The sequence below is a fragment of the Nerophis ophidion genome, linkage group LG23, assembly GCF_033978795.1.
Source record: "Nerophis ophidion isolate RoL-2023_Sa linkage group LG23, RoL_Noph_v1.0, whole genome shotgun sequence".
Lineage (NCBI taxonomy): Eukaryota > Metazoa > Chordata > Actinopteri > Syngnathiformes > Syngnathidae > Nerophis > Nerophis ophidion.
In genome coordinates, this window is record NC_084633.1 from 3,509,520 (window position 1) to 3,524,453 (window position 14,934).

General features: G+C 41.7%; 1 protein-coding gene across 5 annotated transcripts in view; it reads left to right on the top strand.

Moving 5' to 3' along the window:
* The window catches only part of csf2rb (colony stimulating factor 2 receptor subunit beta), a 77,803-nt gene extending 63,778 nt beyond the window's left edge, over positions 1-14,025 (top strand). For 4 of the 5 annotated variants that reach the window (XM_061885104.1, XM_061885103.1, XM_061885102.1 and 1 more), the window contains 9 exons: positions 523-655; positions 791-939; positions 1,133-1,266; positions 3,039-3,222; positions 3,303-3,399; positions 11,818-11,884; positions 11,973-12,046; positions 12,168-12,330; positions 12,510-14,025. In XM_061885104.1, coding sequence (XP_061741088.1) covers positions 523-655; positions 791-939; positions 1,133-1,266; positions 3,039-3,222; positions 3,303-3,399; positions 11,818-11,884; positions 11,973-12,046; positions 12,168-12,330; positions 12,510-12,815 — 1,307 coding nt within the window. In that variant the 3' untranslated portion in view covers positions 12,816-14,025. The remainder of the gene's footprint in view (positions 1-522; positions 656-790; positions 940-1,132; positions 1,267-3,038; positions 3,223-3,302; positions 3,400-11,817; positions 11,885-11,972; positions 12,047-12,167; positions 12,331-12,509) is intronic. The other variant, XM_061885107.1, reaches the window with a different exon arrangement.
* Positions 14,026-14,934: the final 909 nt, after the last annotated feature.

Sequence of the window (14,934 nt, forward strand, 5' to 3'; positions counted from 1 at the left end):
AAGGCAAGACATCCTGGGATCAGCCCAGGATGCAGACATCCACAATGTTTTACTTACCTCTTTTACAGCATTTGTTGTGTTGCTGCTATGTTGGGCAAAATATACTACAGACAACTATGTTTTCCTGACCAATTTCTCGCACACTCCAAATCCTTTTTAAAGTGAAAAAAAAAAAAACATTCTAATTTTGGAAATAACAGCTTCTCTCCAATTATCGCCTGCTTCAAATTACCATTGTGAACATAAACGTCCCTTTATTGAAATTGGTTGATGATAGAACGTTTCCAACTTGCTCTGCTGAATATTGCCAAAATGAAACCATTACATATATGCGCGCTGATTCCTCAGGCCCCTTGCAACCACGTTATCATTATATTCAAAATATTTGGACTGAATGCTCCTTATTTTGCATCCTCACATTTTCAGCAAGGGAGACCTAAAAATGTCACTCTGTTGCTGTTGTGTGCTCTCTCTCTCTCTCTCTCTCTCTCTCTCTCTCTCTCTCTCTCTCTGCTGTCTCAGACAGCAGGCAGTTTCCCAGCTTGCATTGCGTGCTGGATGGCGAGAAGAAGGTGACGTGTAGCTGGGAGGTGAGCAGAGAGCTGGATCACTTAATTAGCTACCACCTGGCCTGTCAACACGACAACACAACACAGTGAGTCCATTTTGTGTTTAAGGCAAATATGTTGCTGGCAACACCACCTGTAGTGGAAAGTCACTAAACTATGCAGCATGTGTTGATGTGCCACCCTTTTTCCCCTCACCCACCTTTTGTGATTCCTGCCTCCAGGTCTGAAAAATGCTGCGTGAAACCGACGGTTACCTTTGACCCCAGTCGGCCGCTGGTGCGTTACAGCTGCTCGCTGACTGTCGCCAACTTTTCACATCTGCTGCTGCAGCCAACACGCAACGCCAAGACGTTCAAGGCAAACACACACAGTGAGTGCATGGTCATTTTTAGTAAGGAAAGTGAGGGAAAAGCACAAAATATTCTCAGGGAAGTGCTCAGACCAATCAGAACAATGTTGACACGATTTAGTCTCCCCCTGGTGTTGAATGACACAACTACAACCTTGGGGTAAAATGAAGGTCATTTTCAGATAATACATGTTTCTGTGTTTTTCATATGCAGTTCATCCCCGGCCACCACAGCAGGTGAAGGTGAGGGAGAAAGACAACAACTGGGTTGTAGAATGGACTCAACCGAGCACAGCCTCAAAAATCAGACTGTATTATCAGGTGCAGTATTACAGAGCACAGAATCAGGTATGAAACAATAAATCTTGATATCGGTCATTTAAAGTAAAACTACTGTTAAGCACTGTTTTATGTATTTGTATTCTTATTATTAATGTCTTCAATGCTGCTTTTAATATTGCAAGCAATAAGCTCTCAGCTTTTTGTAGCTCTGAACAAGATTTTGGTTTGTGTTCCCATTTTGATCTTTATTATTACTAAGGCTTGGTTTTATAAGTTGCTAATAAAATGGACACATCCACAGCTGATGTTATTGAAAATATAAACTCATGGTTGTGGCATGATACGCAGATTACCCGCTGTGTTTATTCATCTTTTGCATGAAAAAGTCAATTAATGAATTACATTGTGCTTCTTGGTGCTTCAAATCCACCACAAACATATTTCGAGCCTCTTCCTGCTCCGTCACTGATAATATAGTGTCATATTTCCCTTATATTATCAGTGTGGCCATGGCGCTCAGCCTTTAGTGGTGAGCTGGTAATCTAACAAAATGAGGTCTAATCCAAGCAGTAGATATGACTGGAAGATATCCCCATTTATGTTAAAATGTTGTGAAAGGTGTTATTATTTAAAAAAGTATATAATTTTAACAATGTATTTCCGTTTATTTTTGGTTTAGTACAAAACAACCAATCAAAGGTTATTTATATAGCCCTTTATCACAAATGTCTCAAAGAACTGCACCAGCCACAACGACATATTTGGCTCACATTCCACATGGGGACAAGGAAAAAACTTAACCCAATAGGCAACAATGAAAAACCGGTGACCTCACATTCTCAGTGAGGTCTTTGCATGGGAATTGCAGGCCACCAGACCCCAGCCTGTGCCGGCCGAGGAGGCAGTAAGGAACACGCAGCACCCCCGAACTCTAACCCACCCGTGCATGTGATGTGGGAGTGTATAAGGCCCCCCAGAGTGTCAACTGTGTAGTTAAAATTAGGAGGTCAGCCGTTACAGCCAACCTCCAGTCCCTATTGATTTGTGTGCTGACTGTATGTATGCTTGTGGGGACTAATAATACAATTCAAATTGGGGGACATCATGGCTACTAATAAAAGTTTCAATCAATCAATGGTGTGTCACTACTATGCTGAGCCCCTCAAACCCCAATTGTCTAACAAACATTATATATAGATTTTCAGCCTGTATAGAAAACGTTGACGGCGGTTTTTGAAGTGGTTTCAGCGGTCTTTGAAGGCTACAACGATGAATCTTATTAGCCGTATCTTGCAAGCGTTTTTATCGTCTTTAAAATCCTAAAAACAAAAAATGCTTGTGTGTTCTTCTCTCTTGTAATGATTGTGAACGACAGGCAAAATGAAATAAAAAAAGTTCCTTTTTAGAATTTAGAACTGAGGTTTGCGCCGTGTTCATTACTACACTGTACATAAATATAGGTTTAAAAATGTGTGTTAGGGAGTTTATTTGAAGGTTATATCTTAATTTTTAAAGCATGTATATTTCTCTCATTTATAAGCAACACTAGGTTGTTTCTTTATACGTGGGATAGGTTCCAGCTTAGTGAATATAAGCGGTATAGAAAACAGATGACTGTCTTTGTGGGATAACAACTCACAAAATGCATTACCTACGTGAAATGTGCAGGAACGTATTAGTAACAAGGAGTAAAGATCCTCCACATGCTGGCCACACACTGATGTGAGATGGTATACTGCAAGTCACAAATCTCCAGCATTCAAAAGGGAATTCCAACCAATGTATTGGCAATAGCCATGAAATAATGTACTAAACAGAAATATGTATTATTTTTGCAGAATTCTTCAGTCCTGCTGAACATCTCAGAGGGTTCCACATCAGTGACCATCCCAGGTTCATCTCTGAGCCCCTCCCAGCACCACCAAGTCCAAGTCAGGTCTTTAGTCGTCCCTGGAGAGGGATCACAGTACAAAGGAAAACCCTCGAATTGGACCGAAGCACTTGAATGGACCTCACATCCAGGTACTGTAAAGTGAAGTGTGGATTTCTTGATCGATGTATTTCACAGTTGATGACAATATCGTTATTCACTCTAACGATAGCCACCTGGCCCTCCACCATCATGGTCTATTGCTTCATCGGTCTGTTTGTGGTCATCGTCTTCTGCGTATTCTACTTCACTATTCCACAATGTCACAGGTACTTTTATTTAACTCTCACAAAAGTAAGTACATCCCTCACATATCAGCAACCATTTTACGACAATACAGTAGTACCTCTACAAAGCACACTTTAAAACATTTTTGGAAATCAATACGATAGACTGGAGTACTAAGTACTGTCCATCCATCTTCTTCCGCTTATCCGAGGTTGGGTACCGGGGGCAGCAGCCTAAGCAGGTAGGCCCAGACTTCCGTCTCCCCAGCCACTTTGTCCAGCTCCTCCCGGGGAATCCCGAGGCGTTCCCAGGCCAGCCGGGAGACATAGTCTTCCCAATGTGTCCTGGGACTTCCCCGTGCCCTCCTACCGGTCGGACGTGCCCGAAACACCTCCCTAGGGAGGCGCTCGGGTGGCATCCTGACCAGATGCCCAAACCACCTCATCTGGCTCCTGTCGATGTGGAGGAGCAGCAGCGGCTTTACTTTGAGCTCCTCCCGGATGACAGAGCTTCTCATCCTATCTCTAAGGGAGAGCCCCGCCACCCGGCGGAGGAAGCTCATTTCGGCCGCTTGTACCCGTGATCCTGTCTTTTCGGTCATAACCCAAAGCTCATGCCCATAGGTGAAAATGGGAACATAGATCGACTGGTAAATTCAGAGCTTTGCCTTCTGGCTCAGCTCCTTCTTCACCACAACAGATCGGTACAGCGTCCGCATTACTGAAGATGCCGCACCGATCCGCCTGTCGACCTCACGATCCACTTTTCCCTCACTCGTGAACAAGACCCCCAGGTACTTGAACTCCTCCATTTGGGGCAAGATCTCCTCCCCAACCCGGAGATGGCACTCCACCCTTTTCCGGGCGGGAACCATGGACTCAGACTTGGAGGGGCTGATACTCATCCCAGTCACTTCACACTCGCCTGTGAGAGCTGAAGATCCTGGCCAGATGAAGCCATCAGGACCACATCATCTGCAAAAAGCAGAGACTTAATCCTGCAGCCACCAAACCAGATACCCTCAACGCCCTGACTGCACCTAGAAATTCTGTCTATAAAAGTTATGAACAGAATCGGTGACAAAGGGCAGCCTTGGCGGAGTCCAACCCTCACTGGAAACTGGTCCGACTTACTGCCGGCGATGCGGACCTAGCTCTGACACTGATCATACAGGGAGCGGACCGCCACAATCAGACAGTCCGTTACCCTATATTCTCTGAGCACTCCCCACAGGACTTCCCGGTGTACACGGTCGAATGCCTTCTCCAAGTCCACAAAGCACATGTAGACTGGTTGGGCAAACTCCCATGCACCCTCAAGGACCCTGCCGAGAGTATAGAGGTGGTTGACAGTTCCACAACCAGGATGAAAACAACACTGTTCCTCCTGAGTCCGAGGTTTGACTATCCGGCGTAGCCTCCTCTCCAGTACCCCTGAATAGACCTTACCGGGAAGGCTGGGGAGTGTGATCCCACGATAGTTGGAACACACCCTCCGGTTCCCTTTCTAAAAAAGAGAGGAACCACAACCCTGGTCTACCAATCCAGAAGTACCGCTTCCGATGTCCACACGATGTTGCAGAGTCTTGTCAACAAAGACAGCCCCACAGCATCCAGAGCCTTAAGGAACTCCGGGCGGATCTTATCTTTGCCACCGAGGAGCTTTTTAACCACCTCGGCAACCTCAGCCCCAGAAATAAGAGAGCCCACCACAGATTCCTTAGGCACTGCTTCCTCATAGGAAGACGTGTTGGTGGGATTGAGGAGGTCTTCGAAGTATTCCCTCCACCGATCCACAACATCTGCAGTCGAGGTCAGCAGAACACCATCCGCACCATACACGGTGTTGACACTGCACTGCTTCCCCTTCCTGAGGCGGCGGACGGTGGTCCAGAATCGCTTCGAAGCAGTCTGGAAGTCGTTCTCCATGGCTTCCCCGAACTCCTCCCATGTCCGAGTTTTTGCCTCTGTGACCGCTGAAGCTGCACACCGCTTGGCCTGTCGGTACCTCTCTGCTGCCTCCGGAATCCTATGAACCAAAAGAGCCCGATAGGACTCCTTCTTAAGCTTGACGGCATCCTTCACCGCTGGTGTCCACCAGCGCGTTCAAGGATTACCGCCACAACAGCCACCAACCACCTTGCGGCCACAGCTCCAATAGGTTGCCTCGAGACTAGAGGTACGGAACATGGTCCACTCGGACTCAATGTCCAGCGCCTCCCTCGTGACATGTTCAAAGTTCTTCCGGAGATGGGAATTGAAACTCTCTCTGACAGGAGACTCTGCTAGGCGTTCGCAGCAAACCCTCACAATGCGTTTGGGCCTGCCAGGTCTGTCCGGCATCCTCCCCCACCATCGCAGCCAACTCACCACCAGGTGGTGATCGGTAGAAAGCTCCGCCCCTCTCTTCACCCGAGTGTCCAAAACATGAGACCGCAAATCCGATGACACAACTACAAAGTCGATCATGGAACTGCAGTTTTGGGTGTCCTTGGTGCCAAGTGCACATATGGACACCCTTATGTTTGAACATGGTGTTTGTTATGGACAATCTGTGGCGAGCACAAAAGTCCAATAACAAAACACCACCCTGGTTCAGATCTGGGCGAACATTCTTCCCAATCACGCCTCTCCAGGTTTCACTGTCATTGCCAACATGATCGTTGAAGTCCCCCAGTAGAACAAGGGAATCACCCGGGGGAACACTCCCGAGTAGTCCCTCAAGTGAATCCAATAAGGGTGGGTACTCTGAACTGCTGTTTGGTGCGTAAGCACAAACAGTTGGGACCCGCCCCCCCACCCAAAGGCGGAGGGAAGCTACCCTCTCGTCCACCGGGTTGAACTCTAACGTGCAGGCTTTGAGCCGGGGGGGCAACAAGAATTGCCACCCCGGCCCGTCGCCTCTCACTGCTGGCAACGCCAGAGTGGAAGAGAGTCCAGCCCCTCTCGAGAGAACTGGTTCCGGAGCCCGACTATATCCAGCCGGAACTTCTCCACTTCGCGCACTAGCTCAGGCTCCTTCCCCCACAGTAAGGTGACGTTCCACGTCCCAAGAGCTAGCTTATGTAGCAGAGGATCGGACCGCCAAGTGCCCTGCCTTCAGTTCCCGCCCAGCTCACATCGCACCCGACCTCTATGGCCCCTGCTATGGGTGGTGAGCCCATTGGAAGGGGGACCCACGTTGCCTCTTCGGGCTCTGCCCGGCCGGGCCCCATGGTAACAAACCCAACCACCAGGCGCTCGCCATCGTGCCCCACCTCCGGGCCTGGCACCAGAGGGGGGCCCCGGTGACCCGCGTCCGGGCGAGGAAAATCTGGGTCCTCGATATGTCTTCTTCATAAAGGTCTTCTACTAAGTACTGTAGTTTTTTTAATTAATACAAACCCCGTCTCCATATGAGTTGGGAAATTGTGTTTGATGTAAATTTAAACGGAATACAGTGATTTGCAAATCCTTTTCAACCCATATTCAATTGAATGCACTACAAAGACAAGATATTTGATGTTTAAACTCAAAACCTTTTTTTTTTTTTGCAAATAATAATTAACTTAGAATTTCATGGCTGCAACACGTGCCAAAGTAGTTGGGGAAGGGCATGTTCACCACTGTGTTACATCACATTTTCTCTTAACAACACTCAATAAACGTTTGGGAACTGAGGAAACTAATTGTTTGAAGCTTTGAAAGTGGAAATCTTTATCATTGTTGCTTGATGTACAGCTTAAGTTATTCAACAGTCCGGGGTCTTGTTGTCGTATTATACGCTTCATAATGCGCCACACAATTTCGATGGGAGACATGTCTGGACTGCAGGCGGGCCAGTAAAGTACCTGCACTCTTTTACTACGAAGCCACACTGTTGCAACACGTGGCTTGTCATTGTTTTGCTGCAATAAACAGGGGCGTCCATGATAACGTTGCTTGGATGAAAACATATGTTGCTCCAAAACCTGTATGGAACATTCAGCATAATGGTGCCTTCACAGATGTGTAAATTACCCATGCCTTGGGCACTAATACACCCCCATACCATCACAGATGCTGGCTTTTGAACTTTACGCCTATAACAATCCGGATAATTATTTTCCTCTTTGTTCCGGAGGTCACTACGTCCACAGATTCCAAATATAATTTGAAATGTGAACTCGTCAGACCAAAGAACACTTGTCCACTTTGCATCAGTCCATCTTAGATGAGCTCGGGCCCAGCGGAGCCGGTGGCGTTCCTCGGTGTTGTTGATAAATGGCATTTGCTTTGCATAGTAGTTTTAACTTGCATTTACAGATGTAGAGACAAACTGTAGTTATTGACAGTGGTTTTCTAAAGTGTTCCTAAGTCCATGTGGTGATATCCTTTACACACTGATGTCGGTTTTTGATGCAGTACCGCCTGAGGGATCAAAGGTCCGTAATATCATCGCTTACATGTAGTGATTTCTCCAGATTCTCTGAGCCTTTTGATAATTTTACGGACCGTAGATGGTAAAATCCCTAAATTCCTTGCAATAGCTCGTTGAGAAATGTTGTTCTAAAACTGTTCGACAATTTGCTTACAAATTGGTGACCCTCGCCCCATCCTTGTTTGTGAATTACTTAGCATTTCATGGAAGCTGCTTTTATACCCAATCATGGTACCCACCTGTTCCCAATTAACCTGCACACCTGTGGGTTGTTCCAAATAGTTTGATGAGCATTCTTCAACTTTATCAGTATTTATTGCCACTTTTCCCAACTTCTTTGTCTCATGTTGCTGGCATCAATTTCTAAAGTTAATGATTATTTGCAAAAAAAAAAAAAAAAATGTTTATCAGTTTGAACATCAAATATGTTGTCTTTGTAGCATATTTAATTGAATATGGGTTGAAAATGATTAGCAAATCATTGTATTCCGTTTATATTTACATCTAACAAAATTTCCAATCTCATATGGAAACGGGGTTTGTAAAAATGTACGGCATATACCTTGGAGAGTGAACTTCTACAGTATCTCCTTCCAGCTGCTTCTTCGTCCAACACACCATCAGTAGCTTTTCCATATTTTCATGCATACATGTCTGCCGTTTAGATATTATTTCAACATTGTCGGCTGGATTTGGACTTATTTTGCTTCACTGTAGTGCAGGCTAGCAGTGATACTGTCATGACCTGTTGCCGCTGATCATGTCTTGTTTGTGTTTTGGGTAATATTCTTCCCTGTGTTTGGTTTGTCTCTTGGCTTCCTTTGTTTACTTTCTCTCACGAGGAGCGTTAACTACGCACCTATCGTCATTTTATGATTAGTGATCCCACCTGTGCCATAGCTAATCATTGTTGAGTAATCATCCATCAAAATAATCGTTAGTTCCTGCCCTAAACTCAAATGTTTGCTTGCAACTTAAAGCATAACAATTAGCTGAGAGACTGCTTTTATCTTAAAACACTCTTAAGTTGGGGCACTCTTAAATTGAGGTACCACTGAACTAGGCTTGTACGGTATATCGGTATTAGTATAGTACCACAATACTAATGAATCAATGTACTAAACCGTCACTGAAAAGTACAGGTCGGCCACCGCCAATGTATGAATCTGTAAGGACTTGGTATGGGATTGATATCCAAATTTGTGATATCAACCAAAACTAATGTAAAGCATCTAAACAACAGAAGAATAAATTATTATTAGATTTTAACAGAAGTGTAGATAGAACATGTTAAAAGAGAACATAGGCAGATATTTACAGTAAATGAACAAGTAGATTAATAATTCATTTTCTACCACTTGTCCTTAATGTGGCATTATTTGACAAAATAATGTAATGGAAAATGACACAATATGTCACTGCATATGTCAGCAGCTAAATTAGGAGGCTTTGATTGTTTACTCACTAATTAAAGAGAAGTTGTCTTAAATGTTCACTAGTTTATTTAAGGGCAAACTTGCAATAATAAACATGTTTAATGTACTCTTAAGATTTTTTGTTAAAATAAAGCCAATGATGCATTTTTTGTGGTCCACCTTTATTTAGAAAAGCATCAAAGTATCGAAATAATTTTGGTACCGGTACCAAAATATTGGTATCGGGCCAACACTGTACTAAAAAAATCAAACATGTGGAACTAGTTAACAGCTCTGCTTCAGAATGTCTGAGTACATATTGGAAATGTATGTTTCCCTTAATGAACCACAACTCTCTAGTGCAATCAGCACTTATGCAGCCCCCAGACCATGACACTATCACCATGCTTGACTGCAGGTAGGTCACAAGTATCATTTTACTGACTGGTGTTGTCACCTCCTGTTGAATGATTATTTTCAGTGGATAGTAAATCTTTACGCTCTACAAGTTGTACACTGACTACTCAAAAGTCTATCCAAGTTCCATTGCTATAGTATAGTACTAAAAGCGGTTGCTAAAATGTGTTTAACGCATACACTTTTGTGAGATGCTCTATGATGTGTTGACTGTTTTTTTACAAACACTGATTGTGTTGTTTCTTTACTGCCACAATTTTCTAAAATCATTGAAAAACTGTTCAATAACAGATTAGAGAGTTTCACAAATAAAAATAGAATACTCAAAGAGAACCAATATGGATACAGAGCTAATGTTTCAACTTCAGTGGCTTTAATTGAAATTACAGAAGAAATTACCAATGCAATAGATAGTAAAAATTTGCGGCATTAGTGTTTATGGATCTAACTAAAGCATTTGACACAATTAATCACAATATTTATATTAAAAAAAACTAGGACGATATGGCATCAGAGGGTTGGTTTTAAACTGGATAAGAAGTTATCTAACGAACCGGAAACAATACGTGAAGCTAGGCGAACACACTTCTACAACGCTAAATATATCCTGCGGTGTACCTCAGGGATCAATAATTGGACCTGCATTTTGTTCAATCTCCATATAAATGACATTTGTAAAGTTACAAAAGATTTAAAGTTAGTATTATTTGCGGATGATACAACAGTGTTTTGTTCAGGAGAGAACACACAGACGCTAATACAAATAACAGAAGAAATGAACAAATAAAAAAAAAATGGTTTGACAAAAACAGACTATCGTTAAATCTCAGTAAAACTAAAGTAATGCTATTTGGTAACAGTAGAAGAGAAAGTCAAACCCAAATAGAAACAGACGGAATAGAAATTGAAAGAGTAAATGAAACCAAATGTCTAGGTATAATGATTGTTGATAAATTGAACTGAATATCTCATCCAAAAAATGTACAACTAAGTAGCAAGAAACACGTCACTAATAAAGCAAAATATGTATTAGACCAAAAATCACTTCATATTCTCTACTGCTCGCTAGTGTTACCATATCTGAGTTACTTTGTATAAATATGGGGAAATAATTACAAAAGTACACTTCATTCACTAACAGTGTTACAAAAAACATCAGTTAGAACAGGGGTCGGGAACCTTTTTGGCTGAGAGAGCCATGAAAGCCAAATATTTTAAAATGTATTTCCGTGAGAGCCATATCATATTTTTTAATACTGAATACAACTAAATGCGTGCATTTTTTAAGTAAAACCAACATTTTTAGAGTATAATAAGTCTCTAATTCTCTTTAATAACATTGTTATTTCCTGAACAGGTGCGGTAAAAAAAGGATGGATGGGTTAAAATGCAATAGAATGTTTTATATTTTGAACGTTATTTTTAACATCGTGATTACCAGCGGAATTACTCAATACTTATCCTGTTGAGTAATGTCAGCTAAGATTTATCTGAGAGCCAGATGCAGTCATCAAAAGAGCCACATCTGGCTCTAGAGCCATAGGTTCCCTACCCCTGAGTTAGAATAATACATAATGTTGGATAGAGAGAACATACAAACTCTTTATTTATTGAATAGAAAATCCTGAGATTCCACGACATAGTGAATTTGCAAACAGCTAAAATTATACACAAAGCAAACTATAACCTGCTAGCCAATAATATACAATTCTTCTCAAAAAAAGAGGAGAAATATAATCTTAGAGAAAAATGTAATTTAAAACATTTGTACACAAATAGAGCACTTAAGACCTTCAGTATATCAGTATGTGGGATTAAACTATGGAATGGATTAAGCAAATCAATCAAACAATGTACTAATATAATCCACTTCAAAAAATTCTTCAAACTTAAAATGTTTACAAAGTACAAATAAGAAGAACCATGATAAACATTCTGAATGTATTTCATCCATTCATTCATTCTCAAAATAATCTTACGTATCTCATCATATGAAATATAACTTACTTCACCAATTATTATTTATGTATTTATTTTTAATGTGCTTACTTATGGAGTATATTGTGAATAAATTTAGAACAGGAAGTGAACTAAAGTTTTAGCAACTGTTATGTAAAAGAAAAGGGGTGGGATTAGATAAACTCTGCTTCTTCCTGCTCTTTTTCGAACATATTGTATGCTTGCATGTTAAAAAAAAACTCAACTCAACTTATTGCTATCTTCTTGAAGCAAAATGACGCTTTGGGTGAGCTCAATTCCTTCTCCTGGCAAAAGCAAAGCTCTGTCAGAAATCCAGGTGAGAAAATTAAACGATCACAATTCGGAATAGTGGTTAGCAATTAAGAGTTGTTTTCTCATGTCAGAAATATATTTCTGTGATCCAGTGTGCCACCAATCGAGCCCTGATAGACTACACTTACATCTGTAAAGTGCAGCACATGGACAGCGTGTCGACAAGGTTAGTGAATGTTAAAAAAACGATATATGACCAGTTGACTGCTGCTGTGTAGTCAGCCACACAGAATATTGCACGACTTCATTAGCGAGATCACGAAGAATAAACTGTCTTCTTCTCCCAGCAGTTCCTCAAGCTCCTTGGTTAGGCCATCTGAGGATGCTGAAAATAAAGATTTGGAGCAGGACCGACAGGACCGCAAGTGTAATAGCCTTCCCCTCCCTGCTGTGGGGGTTAATAACTCTGACCTTCGGGTGCACTTCAGCGGCCCATATATCCTCCTTCAGGTCAGCAAGTCACTCACAACCATTTGTCAGATATGCAGCTGCATAAATCAAAATAAAAAAACATCCAACTCGTAATGTTACAGACACATTTGTATGGCATTTACTGAGATGACTTAAAAAACACACCACAGCATGACATGGTGTACTGAGGTTTTTTTTTTTTCATGTCTACTTGTCAGTCCGTAGACTCCAAGTGCTCGTGTGAAGTGACGGAGGAGAAAGACGAAACACCTTCACATGGTCCTGACTCACAGTCCTCAATGTTCTTCACCCAGTATGGAGATGGTTACCTTTGCCAGGATCTGGTGTCGCACTCTGGTGCCAACACAAACACACAAAGGTGTGAGCAGCGCCAACAGTGCGTTGATAACACAGCGCCTGATAATCAACCCACCGGCAGTGATCCTCCTCCGGCATACAACTCGGGACCCTCCTGGCCCACCATAAGGGCCTCGGGGTATTGTTTTGTGCCCTCCTCCTCATAAGAGCAGCAGAGTGAGTCTTTGGATGCATGCTTCCTAATCTAAACCCAAAATATCATTTAATCACCAATTAAGTGTTAGGTGCTGTCTGGCCAGTGGAGGGCAGTAGTTGACTGAGACCTAAAGCCGGATCCAGTGAATCAGAATCAGCATAAGGGGTTGTTAAGGACCACATTAACATGGCCTGGGCTTTTGTAAATATTAAACCATTTTATTTGCTTTCATTTAAATCAGTAAGTCATAAAAAATACAACATTATTAAAGATTTATAATATTGTTTGAATCAAAATAAAGTACAATTATCTATCTATCTATCTATCTATCTATCTATCTATCTATCTATCTATCTATCTATCTATCTATCTATCTATCTATCATAATGGGAAACGTAACCTTCACATGATTAATTAAGCCAGCCTGGAAAACACTTCACTGTTCACTCAACACAGCAGCATACCGTCATCAAAGCTCACATTTAGGCCTTCACACACAGCACCAACATTTGGGAACCAGAGTAAGTGGAAAGAAGAAAGGTACAAATAAAATAAGTCCATTTGTGGCAGCATCGGACAAAGTTATGTTCATGTTAAACATTTGCATCTCAAAGCACATAATTGTGGTGTGTTCATTGTACCTTGATTAAAGTTCAGAACAGAAGCTTCACTAGACGGGGAAGGCTAAACCCCCATTAGGTGCAATAATAAATATAACTAGAAAATTGTGTGCTAATCAGGCATATTTGGTGACTGCGCAACTGCAAGCTAATCGATGCTAACATGCTATTTAGGCTAGCTGTATGTACATATTGCATCATTATGCATCGTTTCTAGGTATATTTGAGCTAATTTATTTTCCTACATCCTCTGTATATTTAATTTATATTTGCATTTCCCATGACATTATCTGTATGTAATATAGGCTGCATGTCTGATAGTTGTTTGTGTGTCATATTGTTCCAGACCATAGCAAACATTACCCAGCTTGCATGGATTGTTTAAAAATCCATTAGGAGAACCCAGCTTGCATAGATTGTTATAAATCTATTAGGAGAAGACAGCCTGCCGTTTCCTTTAACTTGGACACAGAAATCTATACCTTTGGCCAATTTTAAGCCAGTAAAATCCAGGAGTTATCTCACCCTCTGAGAAAACTCCATTTTACTAATGTTTTCCAATGTTGTAAAAATTGGTAGAATAAATATTACATTTCAACATTTCTGTCAACGAAGATTTTTGTGTCAGCCTGCGACAGTCATTTTGATAGTAGGATAATATAGCTAATATAGACACTTACATCATGTGTTGACTTCATTATAGCACTTATATAAGGCTTTTAATTTTTTGGAGCGACAGACGTATTTTATATATATATTTTTAGTTTTGGTCCAATATGGCTCTTTCAACATTTTGGGTTGCCGACCCCAGATTAAGAAAAATGCTATCATTGGTAAATATTAAAAACAATATTAGGGCTAAAGATTCCGAGAATATACATGTGGCAGGTAAAACACACGTTGCTAAAGATAAAACACAAATTTTAGGAATTGGTTACAAAAATCAGTAATTACTCTTGCATTATTTTACGCTACGTGGGCGGTTGTGACGGCGCTAATAATTGGCAGCAAGCGAACCAGCTGTGTGTGCGTCTATGTATCTGTGCGTGCACAACAGGGGAGCTGTTAACGACATTACCTGTTGCTCTTTAAAATCCTTGTGCAGGTTTGCATGTTTGTTTATCTTAGTTTGAAGCAAAGATTGTAGTGCTTTTAATGCCAACTTATGGCGAGGCATGTTCTAAATTAGTGCTTGCAACCCATGCAGCGCAGGGCTTCCGTGTTTAATGCTTCACCTTTATTGGTAGTTTTGAAGTCCGGATACCTCCATATTGCGCTGAATGCTCCTTATTTATTAAAATAATTTAAGTTGTTTTGCCATTCTTCCTCTGCACACTATTTCTGGGTGTAAGTGCTGACTCACTAAACATGCTCTTCGGCTCAACAACATCGCCGCACTCTTTTACTATGATGTCACGCTGTTGTAACACGTGGCTTGGCATTGTTTTGCTGAAATAAGCAGGGGCGTCCATGATAACATTGCTTGGATGACAACATATGTTGCTCCAA